We start from the raw sequence: 19,883 nt of genomic DNA, 5'->3' as shown, positions 1-19,883 counted from the left end.
TTCTTCATATTTCAAATCTTTGACTTGATCTTGCGATCCTCTAGTTTGCTGTTGGAACTCTGTATAATATTCTTTATTTCAGTCACTGTATGCTTAATTTCTACTTGGTCCTTTTTCATATCCTCGAGGGTCTCACTAAATTTATCGGCGGGTTTCTAGAAAATTCTTGAAATACCTTATAAGTGTGGTTTTGAACTCTATATCCTGTAGTTTGCTTTCCTCCATTTCTGTCATTTGTGACCTTTTCTTTGTCTCTGCATTTTTTATGCTTCCTTATGTTGATAGAGTGGCTTTCTGTGCTGGGTGTCCTATAGGGCCCAGTGGCTCAGCCTCCTCAATGACCTGAGGTGGACACTCTTGGTGCACCCCTTTGTGGGCTTTGTGCACAGTCTTGTAGTTAAGCCTTGATTGTTGTAGGTATCACTGGGAGGAATTGACCTCCAGGCCAATTGGCTGTGAGAATCAGCTGTGTCTACAGTGGGAGAACTTCTGTGCTGGAGACACCCTCCGGGGCAAGACTTGCTTCAGTGGGGCTTTGGTGCTCACTGAGTCTGCCCCCTGAGTGTGTCCCTTATGGATCTGAGGAGTTGTAATCTGGATGGTCCCACTCTGACCACTGGGTACACTGGCTCTTGGATCTCTAAGGAGGTGCTAATTTAGCCTCTGCCTGAGACTACCCAGCAGGAGCTATGGAGAGGTCTGCAGATTCCTCTTCTTTGTTTGGGGTTTGGAGGTGCCTAGATGAGGCCCAGCTGTGAAGCAATGCAAGCTGCTGTGGGGCCTTGGGCCTTCTTTTGGAAGTTCTGGGTCTTTCTGACCCAGCTGCAGTTTGTTAGGTAATTTTCAGATTGCAAATGGCCAGGCCTTTCATATGCAAAAGCCTCTGCGCACAGCTTGGGTGGAGCGGGGTCTCAGGGAATCAACAGGGTGAAGCAAACAGCTATGGCTGATCCTCAGTCCTACCCTAAAAGGCCCCGCGTCTCAGTGTCCCGGTAATGGCTGCAAGCACCTCTGCCAGACAGTCCAGTTTCTCCAGTATGTGTCTGGGTCCCCAGAGACTCGCCCGGAACTGGAGTTCAGAGCAGTCGGGAGCTTGAGACTCCCTCCAACCGTGTCCTCATTTGCCAGCCCTTTCCACGTGCGCCTCCGTACCTCTGCACTTTACTTCCGCACCTCCTCTGTGTCTCAGTGTGCTTTTCTCTTTCCTTCTAGTTGTAGAATTTCCACTCAGCCAGCCTTCCTGTGGTTCTGGATGATGTCTGTTTGGTCTTTTAGGTGTATTTTTGAAGTGGTTGTGCGAGGCAGCAATTTTCAGTGTTTACCTATGCCGCCATCTTGGTTTCTCATAGTTTACATTTATTCATATCCAAATATTAAACTATCTTTGTGTTCCTGAGATAAAACTTACTTGGTTATAATTTATTTCCTAATATTTAAAGTTTTGTGTTTATGTTCATGGAGGGGTATTGTTGTGTAGTTTTATTTTGCTGTTGTGTCTTTGTCTGATTTTGTAAGCCTCAAAATTAATTGGGAAATGTTGCTTCCTTTTGTATTTTTTGGAAGAAAGTGTGTAGAGTTGGTGTTATTTGTTCTTTAAATATTTGGTAGAATTCACCAGTAAAACCAAGTAGTTTCATATATTTCTTTGTCACAATGCTTTCAGTTATGAATTATGTGTGATTATAAAGCAGCCGTGGGCAAACTACAGCCCTCGGGCCGGATCCGGCCCATTTGAAATGAATAAAACTAAAAAAAAAAAAAAAGACTATACCCTTTTATGTAATGATGTTTACTTTGAATTTATATTAGTTCACACAAACACTCCATCCATGCTTTTGTTCCGGCCCTCTGGTCCAGTTTAAGAACCCATTGTGGCCCTCGAGCCAAAAAGTTTGCCCACCCCTGTTATAAAGGGATTGCATGAGGGAGCTCTTTGTGGTAATTGAATAGTCCTTTAGCTTGATTGAGGTGGAGGTTACATGTGATAAATGCATCAAATTAGCTTTGTACCAATGCTAATATTCTGGTTTTATGTTGTTACATAAGATGTAACTACTAATGGTAACTAGGTGGATGGTAAACAGAACCTCTCTGTGCTAGCATTTCAACTTTATGTGAATCTAAAATTATTTTTTTTACTTTAAATGTTTTTTTAATTGATTTTTAAAGAGTGAGGAAGGGAGAGGGATAGAGAGAGAAACATCAATGAGAGAGAAACATCATCCTGCACACATCGCTACTAAGGATCAAGCCTGCAACCCGGGCATGTGCCCTGACCGAGAATCGAACCAGCGACCTCTTGGTTCCTGGGTCAATGCTCATCGGCTGTGCCACACCAGGTGGGCTATAATTATTTTTTTTTTTAAAGGTTTAAACAATGTTGTAAGAGGTCTTGGTTGAGGTTCACTTTATGCAATTATAAATAGAGCTGCTGTAAACATTCCATGTCCAGGTTTCTGTGTGAATGTAAATTTTTTTTTTTTTTTTTGACACTGTCTTCCATTTATTCACAGAGGAGTAAGAATTGGTACAAATAATAAACATTGCTTTAAATACAAATAAATAATTCTGGTTTCTAAAGGAAACAGCTCTAGATAATTCAAAGTTAAGTATTTTCTAAGTTCCTATTAAAAATAGAAGACTATTTTGCATTAAGTGAGTTCTACATCACAACCCTTTGAGGACTTAAGGATAAAATAGTGAATTCTATACTCTAAGAAGTCACCAGAAAACTGGGAGATGATTTTCCCATCTCTGTAAACTATCCCCCAAATGGAAGGAGAGTTACGTGCATCATAGACAGAGCTAATGAATGCAGAAAGTATTTAATACCTAAAGATATCTAGAAAGATTTACCTTGGGAAAGGTGGTAAGAACTTCCCTGAACCAGCTCTGTGAATTCTGAAACCCCACTATGCTGACGATTTGGTTTAAGTGTCTTAAGTTCACTTATGCTCATAGGAAGACTTAAGTTCCTATAGTGAAAGTTTCCTCTCGCTATGAATGACAATGGTAAAAAGTCTGTAATCACTAAGAATGGCACCCTAAGGTGAAATAATGATTTATCTGGTGAAGAGACAACGGTGCTGCCCAATGACACAGTCTGTCCACCTGGCACCAGGATGACCACACCACTGAGAAAAACACACTACCTAACCACACTACCAAATAAACATGATTTATTTTTCTCTCCCTATTGTTCTAAGTCATGCAGTCTTTCAAGCCTTTAAAAACCACATAAAACATGAGGTCATTACCATCTTGGTGCCAGAGTAGTGCCTGCTCCACTGTGTCCACTGCATGTCCCCACCTCACCCCACACAGGCAATCCAATTTCTTCTACTAGACCCCTAGGCAATTATTAATAAATAATGTTTGATAGAGATCAATATAGAAACATTCAGGTTTTCAAATAAATTTTGTTTTCTATTTAGATTGATCATGATACAATTCCAAATAGAACATTCTCATGCCATAAAAACAATCTCATGCAATAAGTGCATTTTAAAAGCCCCATGTTAATAACCAGATTTGTATTATAGAAGGCAGGATTATTTAGATTAAAAAAATGATGATCACTATAGAATAAAAGCTGGATTTCCAAAGAGAACTTCTGTTGTGGTACAATATGCTAAATTTGATTCTATAGTTTTGTTGATGCAAACAATTTTAAGATATATGGCATATTTTGCTAATTGGGATTTTGAAACAAAAAGCATAATTCTTAAGCAGATTACCACAACATTTGCTCAAAGAACCAGCTCCCTTTTGCCAAGAACTTTTCCTTTTTAGTCCACTTGGAGGGATTTCCATAGTAAATTCTAGAACAACAATTCTCAACATGATTCAAAATCTCCCAATTCCCTCCCTGTCTCTTTTATGTTGTGAAGACACTTGAGCCCAGAAAAATGCCCTATTTTTTTTTTAAGACAGACGATAATAAATTTAGTTTCCTGATTTAAATAATAACATTTTTTGTTTGCCTTTCTCTCTGGCACACTATATAGTGTTTCTGGAGTTACAAATCCAAACAAACCAGCCAACTAGAGCATCCCAGTGTTCAAATCACAATTTTGGAAAGAATCCTATTTATTCTGGATGATGCTCAATTCCACACATACTTCAGGGTAGAAACATCCATAGGAACAGCCAAAAATGTCATTTTACCAAACTCTAACATGGGATTATGCTCTGCTGGGGAGTACCAGTCACATCTACAAAGTACAAAGGCAGAGGGTTTCAGGTATGGAGACCAATTTGCTTTTGCTGCTACAGTGATTCATAACCATCATCTTCGAGATTTCCATGCTGTTCTAGAATAAGGAGTAGTCCTTTTTTTATCTGGTGGCTTAAAGTAGGAATAAACAGGCGCTGCTGGGTACTCGGCATCGGGATTTTCTGCCATCATTTTCAGCTTTGCTTCAATGGCTTTTATCTTTGCAGTGACGCTTAGGTTAGATTGCGTGGGCTCAGTGCTAGAGGATGGCTCAAGGCTGATTGGAAGGATCTTATCATTCTTGTTATGATCATATCTCTTGACTTGAGCATGGGCCCATCGCACCACCAGCTTCTTAGACAGAGCCAGCTTGCCATTGAGACACTGGATGGCTTGTTCTGCTTCCTGCTTGGTTTCAAAGTTAACGAAACAGTACCCTCTGGGCTGTCCCTCCAAAGCACCTGACTTGTGGAAAAGGAAGTCAAACTGCTTTACCGTGCCAAACTTCTGGAGGAGCTTCAGGAGGTGGTATTCTGTGATTTTGGGGTCCAGGTTGCCAATCCATAACCGGTGCCCTTCCTGTAGGGAACCCTCTGATAGGATGGATGCGTTCTCCAGGGGAAGAGTTTTGGTTTCTGCTTCCATCAATCTCTATTAAATACTCTTGGCCTCGGCGTCTTCCCCTCGGCTCATGCCCCTAGACCAGGTCCCCACCCCACGGCCCACCGCGCTCCAGACGCCTCCGTCCCGACGTTCGTGAATGTAAATTTTTATTACAATTATTTATTTCATCTTGGGTGAGTTTTGATTGCTTGTGGTTTTGGAGAAATTGTTCTTTTTCATTAAAGTTTTTAAGTGTATCTGCTTAAGTTGTTTGTAGTATTCTTATTTGTTGTAGTATTTCTTTTTTATCTACCTAACATCTGAGAGGTCTTTGGTGTCATTCAATATATATATTCATTCAATGTTGCTGGGAGTTTATCAATTTTATTCATTTTTTTCAAAGAACCATCCTTTTGTTTCACTAATTTTTTCTACTGCTTCCTTTTTTTAAATATTTTTATTGATTTCAGAGAAGGGAGAGGGAGAGAGATAGAAACATCAATGATGAGAGAGAATCACTGATTGGCTGCCTCCTACATGGGCCACACTTGGAATCAAGCCCACAACCTAGGCATGTGCCCTTGACCGGAATCAAACCCAAGACCCTTTAGTCCACAAGCTGACGCTCTATCCAGAGCCAAACCATCTAGGGCATATGACATCTTTATTTGAAAATTCTCCACACATATGGCAGAAATATTATACTCACATAAAGAAAAGCCAAATGCTGATTATAATGGTTTTTGTTGCCATTCCATTCCTTTATCAAAATAGTGGTGAAAGGTATTGGTGCTGTGAAGATAGGAGAGTCTGCAATGCCTGATGCACAACTAGTCAGGATTTGGATAACATTCAAGATGGGGGAATAAACATCAGCAGAAAGCTGGTATTGAAGGGGAAGTAAGAAAACCCTGAAAAAGTTAAAATATGCAGAACAAAATGTAACACCATCACAGGTACTTCGAAAAATTCTCCATTATATTCATGATAGCCTGTTAAAACTACTTGAAAGAAGCTCCTTAAAGAGGCAAGTAAAATATTCATAACAGACATTGACCTCCAAACCCAACTCCATTGCATGAAATTGCAATTGCAGAAGAGTATAAAGCAGTGGTTCTCAACCTTCTGGCCCTTTAAAACAGTTCCTCATGTTGTGACCCCCAACCATAAAATTATTTTCGTTGCTACTTCATAACTGTAATTTTGCTACTGTTAGGAATCATAATGTAAATATCTGATATGCAGGATGGTCTTAGGCGACCCCTGTGAAAGGGTCGTTCGACCGCCAAAGGGGTTGCGACCCACAGGTTGAGAACCACTGGTATAAAGTGACCAGACCCAGAGAACCACTTCTTATGCACAATTCAGGTGCTCAAGATGAAAGAATTATTTACACAATTTCGGACAATATTCAATATTTAAGTGCCAGTACCACATTATTCAATGATGGCACCTTCAAGACAGCACCAACACAGTTATTTTCTGTGCATGGTGTAGCATTGGGTTACACTATGCCATTGATTCATGCCCTAACAGAGAGAAGATAAGAAGTCACATATATTTGCACAGGAATGAAATCACATTAACCCTTCATTGTGCATGCTGGATTTTGAGATTGCAAATAATGCTATTTGACTACTACCAAATGCAAATACATAAAAGGATACCTATTTCCCAAGTAAATGACAACAAAAAGTAATTCCCGTAACTGCATCTATGTTGTCTGGACTTCCCTTTGTGCCTTTGGAAGATGTAAATAAAACTTGAGTACATTGTGGAGAATGCAGAAGTACATGTAGATGACCTAATAGATTATGTTGAGAGAGGGTACCTCTGTGGAAGGTGTGACAGGCAGCAGACCAGAAGCTCCAAGATTTCTACTGGGAACTTGGCGTGTATACAGATCAGTACTGAAGGCTGATCATAGGACAATCCACACAGTGAAGGGTGGCATAGCAAATTTCAAAGCTGATGGTAGGGTAGTATCCTTCAATTTGGAGTTTATCGAAGTGTTGAAAGATAAACAGCAAAGCTATAAAGTTACCAGCCAGGTTTTTGGTGGTCACACTCAAATAAAGCCACCAATTTAACAATGATACCAACAAAATAAAATTTGTATAAACAAAATTGTTAACAGATATTACAAATATAAACACAATAATCAGGTTGATATATTCTTTTTTTAAAAATGTTTTTATTGATTTTTTAGAAAGAGGAGGGGAGAGGGAGAGGACAGAAACATTGATGATAAAGAAATATAAATAGGCTGCCTCCTGCACATCCATTATCAGGGACTGAGCCCACAACCCAGGCATATTCCCTGGCCAGGAATTGAACCAGAAACCTGTTGGTATGTGGGACGGTGCTCAGTCCACTGAGCCATACCAGCCAGGCAGGTTGATATATTCTTTAGAGTAGTTGCTCATGGCTTTACAGAGTAACTCTGCCAAACTTGATGACAAGGAAAAACAAGAATAAATATGAAACCCCAAATTCATCATAATAAAAATAATAAAATTTTAACAAAGTTAAATGTATTATTTAATGAATTGTGGGCCGAATGTCTCAGTGGGTATTTTGGACAGGACCAAATGTCCTGCAAAGACGTAATAAAAATGCCGTATCAGAAAGAAAAAGGTGAATTAAGCTGCAGGGACAGCTGGCTTATTTGGAAGACTAGAGAGCTGCTTACCTCACACGACATGTAACAAGAAACATCACAGACGGAAATATGAATAATGCAAGTATACATGTCTGCTTCACACATGTTAAAAGAGAGGCATACCTACCACAGTACTCAGTTCCAAAAGGAATGTACTTATGACAACAAAGCACAACAAAGCAAAAACACAACTCTCAACTAGAATAAATTTCTAATGCTGAGCCTTTACATAGGAATAAGAAACACTGTGCTGCTTATTCTCCATCGGCTCCACCCAGATCTCTGTGCCCCCTCGGGCTTACCTGCAGATGGCATCTGCTTAGGTTCTCCCTAGGGAGGCACCAGCAACTTGGTGTCACAATTCTGGAGATGGCCCCTCCTTCATGAAAGCAAGTCTCACTGGGCTCTGGTAACACTTGCTTCCATCCTTCGCCCCGTTAGGATTTAGAATAGTGAAGTCTTCCTGCAGATACTAGTCTCTAGGTGATTCAATAGCCCGTTTCTGTTCCACTGTAAGTCTGCCATTAAAATCTTCTAGAATTCTGTTTTTCACCAGAACCATGCTGACACAAGACCTACCCCATATTAAATTGTCAAAAGAAATAATTCTTCCCAGTCTGACCAGCATGGCTCAGTGGTTGAGCATCGACCTATGAACCAGGAGGTCTCAGTTCGATTACTGGTGAGGGCACACACCCTGGTTGTGGGCTCAATCCCCAGTATGAGGCATACTGATCAATGATTCTCTTTCATCATAGATCTATCTCATCTATTTCTCCCTCTCTGAAATCAATAAAAAAGTATATATTTTTTAAAAATGAAATAACTTGCCCTAGCTGGTTTGGCTAAGTGGATAGAGCCTCAGCCTGTGGACTGAAGGGTCCTGGGTTCGATTCCAATCAAGGGCACATGCCCAGATTTCGGGCTCGATCCCCAGTAGGGGGCATTCAGGAGGCAGCCAATCAATTCTCTCATCATTGATGTTTCTATCTTTCTCCCTCTCCCTCTCTGAAATAAAAAAAAAATATATTTTTTTAAAAAGAAATAATTTCCCCCCAAATTCACTGTATTTTAAGAATATTAACACTTAGAAAAGAATTCATCTCTATTGGGGGAAATGCCTTCAGTTCTAAATAATAACCCCAAAAATAAATGAGAAGCCATTATTATCACAGTAATATAAGGTCCTGATAGAGATCAGGTCCATATAGAGTTGCATATCTTAAAGCTAGGGTTTTCTCATCTTGTGTGCTGTTATCTTTGGGCTATTGACCTTTAGAGCCATAAACTATAATTTGATATACCATATAGACATGAAAAAGCCCATTACAATAGAGACAATTTCTTCTCATGTTTTCTCATGTCATGACATTTGATTGCTGAGATCTTTCCCAAAAGCACTACAGAATATTTTCCAAACATCTCATATCTCACATATCCACCCAACAAAATCATTAGCATATCCATGACTATCTCAGACTAATCTGGATTTACCCTTATATCATCTGGGTGAGGGATAGACAAAGACAAAACAGAGCCCAATAAGTAAGAAGTAGAGTCTCTTGGAACTGCTTATCAACATGTTGCAAGGAATCATAGGAAACAATAGGACAAAGGCAAAAGGGACATATGACACTCTATTATATGAAATACAAATACATACTTCCTGGATTACATACAACTCAGGTTACACATATCATGCCTAAATAGATACAGCAATGAAATACCAAGACTGTGAAAGAGGCATTTCATTACATACAACTATTTTTTTATTTGTACAGTGCAATATTACTGTTTATAACTAATATTAATCTTTGTGGAATTTATGTATCACTATTAACAGAATTTACAGTATTGACTGAGAGGCTGCTTAAAAAAACTCAGAAAAAAATGTTTGGTTTTTTAATGGGAGTAGTTCAATAATAATGGCAGTACTCATTCATCTATGAGGAGAGGTAGGTGACGTGGCTGTAAGATAACATATACTGGCCGTACTCTAAAGAGACTTGGTAGTATTAAGAATAGAAATGATGCAGAGGTGGTTAAAAACCTCACAGAAACATATTTTGTCTTCTTTATTGAAGAGGCAGTTCAGCAATGACAATAGCCATGTATTTATGTCAGGAAATAGGAGAAAAGGTATGTGGTTTTCACTTTAACTCTTCCAAATATATTTTCTTATATCTATAGTGGTGTGCTGCTAAATACTTGACAATAGGTTATCTAAGAAAATAACTCTAATATGTAGAGTTTGCCAATTTCCATTGTGTAAATACTCACACTAAGCCAAGCTACCAACATGATGGCACTGAATGTAGAGATGGAAAGAGATGTGCAGCTGCACACCATTACTCAGTATTCTCTCCATGCAGACTCAAAAATATAAGTAACCTAAAGAACAAATAGCAAAATATTATAAAATAATTAGGAAGTAATGTGTTGAGTATTTATTACCTTTGTTTTTAATATAATTTAATTATAATTTTATGTAATTTAATTTTTAAATGACTGTGTTTAACAACTGGCTTGCAAAATTCCTGAAAATTTAAATCAGCAGTACTTCCAAGCCAGTATGAACTTAATCTAGCACATCACTATATGTGTGTATAAATATATTTACATGTACATATGCAATTATGTCAACCTACAAAGATACTGGTGGTATTTAGTGTGGGAAATATTAATGTAGATCACAATAGTTGTTTAACCAAGTGTTCATACTTTCTCTTCACAATTAATGTTGGGCTCTAATATATAAATCAAACATACCTCAAATTTCTATCATGTTAGAATACTTACATAGGCCTGAACACATTAGGGATTCTTCACATGAATGTTTAATGCTATTGTCATTCAACATTTTTTAAGCTTCAAATTATACTGTGAATATCAGTATAAGTGAGTATCACACATTATATTTACAATAAAGTTTTGGTATCACATTTGGAATATGATACAAGACAACATAAATTCTCTACAAAGATTTTTACCATATAACTTAAATGAACAAATTTTTCCTAAGTACAAATTTTCTGACAAAAGTTTATTTTTTCGTAAAAGCTTCCACATATTTAAAACATTAATAAGGTTTTATTCTAATATTAATTATCTGAAGTGCAATAAGACATAACTTTTGAGTAACTTGTGATGTTCTTTGGGTTTCATTGATCTTATTTTTAAAAACTGAATAATGAATTTGAAAGGGTAGACAAAGATTTCTGAACATTCAGGATGTGGAAAGAGCTTTCACCCTTGTGTGAATTCTCTGATGTTTAGTGAGTACTGATCTCTGACTAAAGGTTTTCCCACATCCATTACACTCATAGGGTTTCTCCCCTGTGTGAGTTCTGAGATGCTTAGTAAGAGCTGATTTCTCACAGAAGGTTTTCCCACACTCATTACATTGATACGGTTTCTCTCCTGTGTGAGTTCTTTGATGTACAATGAGGTTTGACTTCACACAAAAGGATTTCCCACATTCATTACATATGAAGGGTTTCTCTCCTGTATGTGTTCTCTGATGTACAGTTAGTGCTGACCGGTGGCAGAAGGATTTTCCACATGTGTTACATTCATAGGGTTTCTCTCCTGTGTGTGTTCTGTGATGTTCAGTGAGGTTTGACTTCACACAGAATGTTTTTCCACACTGGTTACATTCATAAGGTTTTTCTCCTGTATGTGTTCGTTGATGGTTGGTAAGGTGTGGTTTCTGACAAAAGGATTTCCCACATTCAGCACATTCGTAGGGTTTCTCTCCTGTGTGTGTTCTCTGATGTTGAGTGAGGTTTGACTTCTCCCAGAATGTTTTTCCACATTCAGCACATTCAAAATTTTTTTCTCCTGAGTGAGCTCTTCGAGGTTGGGTGAGATGTGACTTCTTGCTGAAATTATTTCCATTCTCCTTGTGCTCATAAGGTATTGCTCCCATATGTACTATCTGATGTTTAAAGAGGGCTGATTTCCGCCCCGTTTTGTGACTTACTTTATATTCATGGGGAATTTTTCCTGTGTAAGTTCTCGGATGAATAATAAAAGTTGAATTGTCACAGAAAATTTGATCATATTCATTATATTCATAAGGATTCTCCCTGGTAAGAGCTCTCTGGTGTCCCAATCTTAAATCCACATAGAAGGAATTCCCACAAATACTGCATTCATATGGGTCCCTTTCTAAATGAGTTCTCTGAGATAAACTGAGCTTTAAGTTTTGGATGAAAGTTCTCTGACATTCATTATATTCACAGAGTGTCTCTCCTATCTGAGCTCTCTTGTTTGAGAAAAAGGCTGCCTCTTCTTGGAAGCCTTGTCCATTTTCATTATACTCAGAAGGCTGGTCGAAAATTAGCTGAGTGAGATCCTGGCCATGACTAAAGATATTCCTTTTTTGACCATAGTTATAAGATTTCCCTCCAGTAGGAGTTTTCTCATGCCTAATATCAAGGAGCAATTTCTCATATAAATTAAACGTATCAGGTTTTGTTCCAGAATAGTTCTTTCTACTAATAATTAAGTCTGAAATATTCTTCAAACTCATTTCACAAGAGGCACATATCTTATATGAAACATTTCTTGAAGGAACACAGTCTTTACCCAGATTGAAAGTTTTCCTTACTCTATCACCACCATGTATATTTAATGTTTTATTGGTGGTGACAGCAAATTGCCAAAAATGCCCATCTTCATTTTCTTGGCTGCTCTCTATTAGGTCACCAACTTTCCAGTCTTCTAGAAATGAGAAAAATAACCACATCTTATGAATTTCAGTACATTTCTAATGGAATTGGACTTTAACACAAATGCCCTATTATGCAATAAATCCTTTGTTTTAGACCCAGTTTCCTGGTATGAACTAAATCCAACTACATATTTCCTTTACTGTTCTGGTTGGAGTGGAAAATACATGCTGGAGTGGAAGCAGGGAAAGGAAAGGGCAATGACATTTAGCACTTTGTAAATATGTAACCTTCAAAACTAAACCAAAAAAAGGAAGTAAAATTCAAAGCACTGGGAGTGGCTGATTCAGAAACAAGGAAATGCAAGAGAATGGGGTGAGCCCAAAGGAATAAAGTGATAGTTAAGGTGAGTAGACAAGGGCTTTCAGAGGATGAACTGTGTTTGGTAGAGAGAGAACAATTTAGTCCTAATCCTCTGGTATACAGATTACTGGGGTAGGAGTCCAACTAGAGTACATGACTCCCCTCTACACATGAAACCAAACTAGAGTTCTGAAAACACCAACTTACTTAGTTCCAAAAGAATAGTCCAAAACCCAGGATCTAGATTTTCCTTTAATATAATTCACAGAAAAAAAAAATATTTTTTAAATGTTTTAAGAGAGGCAAGTTAGAGAAGGTGAAATAAACTGAAGACATGGTGAGCAAACAGAGATTTTCTGAGAGTTGTTCATTTGGAAAGCAGGAAACTCAGAATTGGATGAGTTCAACAAGGAAAGTTTTGTTTTTGTTTTTAAGGAAAACAGACCGAAAAACAAATTAGAGGAAGAATTTGCTTTGGCAGAGGCAGATCATGGCTTATGTCCTTACCTTGTCACAACTTGATTACTGTTGTAAGATCCTCACTAATGCATGTTGCCATTCCTTTCTCTCCCCGTTTTATGTCAACATCAAAATAAATTTCTGAAAGCATCTATTTCCTCATGCATTAAGGAACACTGCTTTACCTGAAACTCCAACTCTCTTTCTAGCTGTGATTCACAACACTAATGTTCAACAGGAAATACAACCCAGATGAGGAGCAGGCCTTCTTTACAAAAGGACCAGGTTCATTTTGTTTGCTCACAGCTGTTCACGAAACTGCCCAAGCCCTCAAGTCATACGTTCCTTCACCTCAATCTGCTGGCTTACTTCTCCCCAAAATAATTTTGTTTCTTAGGCAATGTTGATTTTTAAGTCTGCTTTTATTTCTAGGTTTATCTTTTATAGAGTTTTCAGTTTTTATAGACATTATCTTAAAATTTTTGGCTAGCCTGGCCAGCGTGGTTCAGTGGGTGAGCATCGACCTATGAACCAGAAGGTCATGCTTGGATTCCCAATCAAAGCACATTCCTGGGTTGCGGGCTCAATCCCCAGTAGGGGGTGTGCAGGAGGCAGCCGATTAATGATTTTCTGTCATCATTGATGTTTCTATCTCTCTCTCCCTCTCCCTTCCTCTCTGAAATCAATAAAAACACATTAAAATTCTTTAGAAAAGCAAGGACCTATAACCAAGATTACTCTACCCAGCAAAGTTATCATTTAGAATAGAAGGACTAATAAAAGAGCTTCCTGGACAAGGAAAAGCTAAAGCAATTCATCACCACCAAACTAGTGTTGAAGAAGAAAGAAGAAAAAAAAAAAAGAAAAAAGGATAAGAAGTATGAATAATAAAATGGTAATAAATATGTATCAAAATTACTTTAAATGCAAATGAATTAAATGCTTCAATCAAAAGACATATGGAGACTTAATAGATAACAAAAACAGAACCTTGCTATCTATAAGAGACTCACTTCAGATCAAAAGACACACACAGATTTAAAGTAAAGGGATGAAAAAAGATATTTCATGGAAATGGAAACAAACTAACAAAAATCTGGGGTAGCAATACTTACACCAGACAAAATAGAGCTAAAAAATAAACAAGTAGAACAGAAACAGACTCACAGCTACAGAGGACATTTTGACAGTTGCCAGATGGGAAGGCTGTTGGGGGGATGGGTGGAAAAGGTGAAGGATTAAAAAGTACAAATTGGAAGTTACAGAATAGTCATGGAGATGTAAAGTACAGCATAAGGAATATAGTCAATAATATTGTAATAACTGTTGTCAGATGGGTACTAGATTTATCGGGGTGATCACTTAGTAAGTTACATAACGTCTAGTCACTGGGTTGTACACCAAAAACTAATATAATATTGTATGTCAACTGTAACTGAAAATAAAAAATTATTTAAAGTTAAAAAAAAAAAGAGAGAAAGCATTTATAAGTGAATTTAGGATATAATATAGTATGGGTTTTAGTGTAAATTCTGGAGAGCAGAAAGAAAGAAATTAAGATAGGTAGAACAGGACCACAGTAGAGCACTTGTGATCTTGGTTCCCAGCATGTCTCAAATAAATTCTTATAAAAAAGAAAAAAAAGAAAAAGAATAGGACCACATTGTGATAGTCAATGAAAGACTTTAATTTTATTTATTAATAAAAAGCTACTCTGTCAGGCTAGTAAAAGATACACTGGATGCTTTAGGTTAAAAAAATAAAAGCCATTTAGGAGGTAGCTCAAGCCAGAAATGAAAAATCGCAGGCACAGTTCTGGTTTTACGCGGTATCAGTGAAAAGTGAGAAAATGAAGAGATGTAGTAGATGGTTTTGAAAGGAAAACAACAGGCGTCTGAATAGACTAGTAATAGGAAATAACAGGTTTAGCACAGTGACCCATGGTTGCCACTTAAGGTGGTAAAAGGATTGTAGAATGTCCCTTATTTGACTCGTGGAAAACCAGCCTCTCTGGTTTTCATGTCACTCAGACTGTTCCTTCTCAATCTCCTCTAATGATGAGATTTAATGGATTTACATGTCTCAGAAAAGTGTATTGTCCCAAGACTACTTCTCTCACAAAGAACCACTCTTTAGAAAAGGAGTCAGCCAACTATGACTACAAGCAATGAATGGTCCTTGAACTAAGAATGTTCTTTACATTTTTAGAGGGACAAAGTAGAAGAGCACTAGGGAGGAGCAAGGATAAGAAGAAAGGAGGAGAATAAATAGGAAGAGAAAGGGGTGCAAAGGGGAGGAGGAGCAGCAGCAGCAGCAACAACCACGACCACATGTGGCCACTAACCCTGAAATGTTTACCTTCTGGTCTTTTTTTTTTTAATTTAATTTAATTTTTTTATTTAATTTTTTTTTTTTTGCTAAAAGTATTACAAAGGGTATTACATATGTGTCCTTTCCCTTTTATTAAAGTTTCCCAACATCTGTTCTAGAAGATCTCCTCTAACCCATGCCTTTGACACCACCTGAAATTAATGCCTTTCAAATGGATACTTCTAGTTCTGTATTCCATACTTGTACACATTCAACCTCCAATACACAGACTAGATTTGGACTCAAGCTTTTTTGTAATAACTCCTCTATAATCTCTCCTCCCTAATTTTCTCTATCTCAGTAAATGACACCCTAATTTATCCAGTTGCTTGAGACAAATCACTAGAGTCATTCATGAGTCCTCTCTCTCACACACCATTATCCAATCCAACAGCAAATCCTCTTAGTCGCATTTCAATACATCTGTACAAATCTACCACTTCTGAGCACTTCCAGCATAGCCTTAGCCACTATCTTTTCTCCTCTGGAGTACCTAATAGCCTCCTAACTGGTGTTTCTTCCTTGCTAATGCCTAAGTACCACCCACCCACCATAGTTTATTCACTGACTAGAAGTCAGAAAGACTCTCTTAAACTGTAAATCAGATTTGATGACATAATTTGATTTACATTTACTAAAAAAACAAAGGATTTCTCACATCACTCAAAACAAAATTAATGTATCTGCTTCTTATGATATCATTTCTTATCTATCTCCCCCACGCCCACTGGTCTCCAGCCACATTGGCCTCCTTGCCATCTTCACTCTAAGAATATATCTGCCTGAGAAGTTCAGCACCTGATGTTTCTCCTGCCTAAAATATTCACGCTTCCAATTTATTAGTCTCGTCTCTATTAACCTCATTAAAAAGGTTTTCCCTGACTTTCTTACCAAATAGTACATCATTCTCCATCCCTTTCCACTACTTTAACAGTACTTACCATCACCCAACACTGTGTGTGTATATACATGCACATATACAGTGGGGCCTTGACTTACGAGTTTAATTCGTTCCGAGACCGAGCTTGTTAAGGAGCTTGTTAAGGAGCTCGTTAACTCAAATTACTCTGTCAACTCTATGCAAAAAATCGGCCGAGAGACAGCTGGTATCTCAAAAAACTCATTAGTCGGGACACTCGTAAGTCAAGGCCCCACTGTATCTACACACACACACACACACACACACACACACATACACACACACACACACATATGCTTTGTGCCCCTCACTGTAATATACACTACATGACAGCAGGGACATTACTCTTTTAATTACCTAAAAACATAACTGGATCATAGTGAGTGCTCACATATGTTTGTTAAATGAATATATAGAAGTACTGCATGAAAACACACCAGCTAACACAAAGACAATAGAGAGAAGGTGAACAATTCTAAAAGATACACTAACCAAAAAGAAAAAAAAAGATACATTAAAAAAATTATCTAAGATAAACCCGACTGCGTTTGGCTTATGGGTATAGGTAAGTCACCCTGAAAATGTACAAGAACGAAGGAAAGCACTTATGAGTGAAAGTGACATGTGGAGGAATGTGATTAAGGTAATAAAGGGATGTGGGCCAACTGTCCTTAGAACTTCCAAAGTTCTGAGCTACAAAGAGAAATATCTGAAAGGTGATAAGCCCTTAACAATGGCTTAAGATCTCACTTCCTGTGGCTTCCATCTGCTTGTGAACTCATGAACTCACCTGGGTGGCACTGGCTTGGGAATCCTTGCTTTAATATCCAGGGCTCTTCTCCTTGCTCTATCTTGATGATCACTTCTGGCTTAGTAATGCAATACCCTGTTAAGAGAAAATAATACAGCACTATGGCTAAACAGCCTGGTTTTAGGGACTCTGAGAAAATGATGGGAAGAAAGGTACAGCTTAAAGAGCTGTTCAGCCGAAACCGGTTTGGCTCAGTGGATAGAGCGTCGGCTTGTGGACTGAGGGGTCCCAGGTTCGATTCCGGTCAAGGGCATGTACATGGGTTGCAGGCGCATCCCCGGTGGGAGATGTGCAGGAGGCAGCTGATCGATGTTTCTCTCTCATTGATGTTTCTAACTCTCTATCTCTCTCCCTTCCTCTCTGTAAAAAATCAATAAAATATATTTAAAAAAAAGAGCTGTTCAAAGGAGGTGCCCTAATCAACCAATCCCTGAGGAGGGAAAAACACAGCATTCTTTATGCTAGCCCAAATCTCGAATTCTTCAAATCAGAAAATTCTTACAAGGAGTTCATATGTTTCATCAACTAAGAAATGCATGCTACTGGTAGTCACATGGAAAATATTCTTACCTATTGAGACAAGGTGGCTGTAATTTTCCAGCATCATGTCTCTGTATAGTATCTTCTGAGCAGAATCCAGCAGATACCACTCTTCCTGGGTGAAGTCCACGCACACATCTTTGAATGACACTTGTTCCTGTAACGGTATATTCTTTTTCTATATGAAGCCGTCAGAACTATATGATGGGGAAAATTTTTGAAAGAACTAATCTCTTTAGAGCTTACTAAAAATTGTCATATAGGATGCCTTCTTCTGTGCTATACTATGTAGGATAAAATATGTACAAACTGACTTTCCACTAAGGGCTTGGAACTGTCCTACTGCTACAAATACTATTGATGAAAAGAAACACAGTTTCTGTTCTCAATGCTTATGACGTGATAAAGAGACATATCCATTATCATTTATTAAATTAGACATTGTAGGAGCCAGCAGTATTCACAAAATAGGCTGGGGTTACCAAGGAAAAGTTAGTTCTTTTATATTATCTTTTATATTATTACTAGAGGCCTGATGCACGAAATTCGTGCAAGAGTAGGCCTTCGCAGCCATCCCTTCCTTGCAGCTGTGGCGCCTGCAGCCCGTTTCATCCAGGAAGGACGTCCCAAAGGACGTCCAGTCTAATTAGCATATTATGCTGTTATTATTATAGATTATTATATTTTAAATGCTTAATAATTTTATCTTTTTAAATATATTTTTTATTGATTTCAGAGAGAGGAAGGGAGAGAGAGAAACATCAATGATGAGAGCAAATCATTGATCGGCTGCCTCCAGCATGCCCCCTATTGGGGATTGAGTCCACAACCCAGGCATGTGCCCTGACCGGCAATCGAAATATGACCTCCTAGTTCACAGGTTGATGCTCTACCACTAGGCCACAATGGCTGCACTCCTTTTACATTATTAACTTTCACTGAGGAAGTAAAACTTTCCAGTGTTAAAATGAATAGTGGATTGAAATGAATATGGTGTAGGCCAGTGATGGCGAACCTATGACACACGTGTCAGAGGTGACACGCGAACTCATTTTTTTGGTTGATTTTTCTTTGTTAAGTGGCATTTAAATATGTAAAATAAATGTCAAAAATATAAGTCTTTGTTTTACTATGGTTGCAAATATCAAAAATTTCTATATGTGACACAGCACCAGAGTCAAGTTAGGGTTTTTCAAAATGCTGACACACCGAGCTCAAAAGATTCTCCATCACTGGTGTAGGCCCTGACCAAGTTCAACCTATGATTGATTAAAGTGACGTGACCAGCCCTGAATTCTACCTGCCACCAGAGAAAGGATGAAGCCTCTCTGCTGAAAGTGATCATTTTCTGGAGCCTCTACCATTTTTTTAAAAAAATATAATGTTTGGCATCCAATAAAAAAATTCATGTTCTATAAAAAGACAGGGACCAAGAAAAAATAGACAATAAAAACAGACTCACAGGGGACTCAGATATTGGAAATGATAAGCAATAACTTCAAAATAAATTATGAATAATATATTCAATAAAACAGATGAATATATGGACAAAATAAATGAAAGATGGGATGTGTGTTGTGCAGAAAAGAACAGAGCAGGGCTAAGACCACTAGCCCTTGAAAAGTCTGTCATAACGTGTCCTTTGGCTGACATCTGGGACCTTGGATTTCAGAAGAGTTCTCACCATCTATCTATATATACTAGAAGTCTGGTACAGTCCAGGAGCCCTCAGGGGATGTCTGATTGATGCCACAGAGGCGGGAGAGGCTCCCGCCACCACCACTGTGCTAGTTGGCTGTGAGCCTGGCTTCTGGCTGAGCTGTGCTCCTCCTGCATTGAGCGTCTGCCCCCTGGTGGTCAGTACACATCATTGTGACCAGTTGTTCTGCCGTTTGATCAATTTGCATATTAACCTTTTATTATCCTACTAGGGGCCCGGTGCACAAAAATTTATGCACTGGGGGGGGGGGAGGGGGGGTCCTCCAGCCTGGCCTGTGCCCTCTCGCAGTCTGGGACCCCTTGGGAGATAACGACCTGCTGGCTTAGGCCTCCTCCCGGGTGGCAGAGGGCAGGCACAATCCCTAGGTGCAGCCCCTGCTCAGGCTCAGAGCAGGGCCGATTGGGGAGTTGGGGTGCCGCCCCTGTCATGCACAGAGCAGGGTGGATCGGGAGGTTGCGATGCCACCCTCAGTCACGCTCAGGGTAGGGCCAATTGGGGGGTTGGAGCACCGCCCCCTGTCACACTCAAGGCAGGGTCGATGGGGAGG

The 19,883-nt window shown here is 38.7% G+C and overlaps 2 protein-coding genes across 2 annotated transcripts in view; both read right to left on the bottom strand.

Moving 5' to 3' along the window:
* Nucleotides 1–2,490: 2,490 nt before the first annotated feature.
* On the bottom strand, nucleotides 2,491–4,963 carry LOC102442606 (probable RNA-binding protein 18). The gene has a single exon (XM_014466547.2). The coding sequence runs from the start codon at nucleotides 4,859–4,861 to the stop codon at nucleotides 4,289–4,291; it is 573 nt and encodes a 190-aa protein (XP_014322033.1). The 5' UTR covers nucleotides 4,862–4,963; the 3' UTR covers nucleotides 2,491–4,288.
* A 4,264-nt stretch (nucleotides 4,964–9,227) lies between these two features.
* Nucleotides 9,228–19,883, bottom strand: part of ZNF248 (zinc finger protein 248) — an 18,393-nt gene continuing 7,737 nt past the window's right edge. The window contains exons 4-6 of the mRNA XM_006101185.3: nucleotides 17,647–17,773; nucleotides 17,056–17,151; nucleotides 9,228–12,206 (exon numbers count right to left, since the gene is read on the bottom strand). Of these exons, the coding sequence (XP_006101247.1) occupies nucleotides 10,708–12,206; nucleotides 17,056–17,151; nucleotides 17,647–17,773 (1,722 nt within the window). The 3' untranslated portion in view covers nucleotides 9,228–10,707. The remainder of the gene's footprint in view (nucleotides 12,207–17,055; nucleotides 17,152–17,646; nucleotides 17,774–19,883) is intronic.

Source organism: Myotis lucifugus, unplaced genomic scaffold (genome assembly GCF_000147115.1).
Source record: "Myotis lucifugus unplaced genomic scaffold, Myoluc2.0 scaffold_343, whole genome shotgun sequence".
NCBI classification, from domain to species: Eukaryota; Metazoa; Chordata; class Mammalia; order Chiroptera; family Vespertilionidae; genus Myotis; species Myotis lucifugus.
Note: the sequence above shows the minus strand (reverse complement) of the source record. Positions and strands in the feature narration are given on the sequence as shown.

Coding starts and splice junctions, on each gene's coding strand:
- LOC102442606 (XM_014466547.2), bottom strand. CDS start 4,861: ATGGAAGCAGAAACCAAAACTCTTCCCCTGGAGAACGCATCCATCCTA.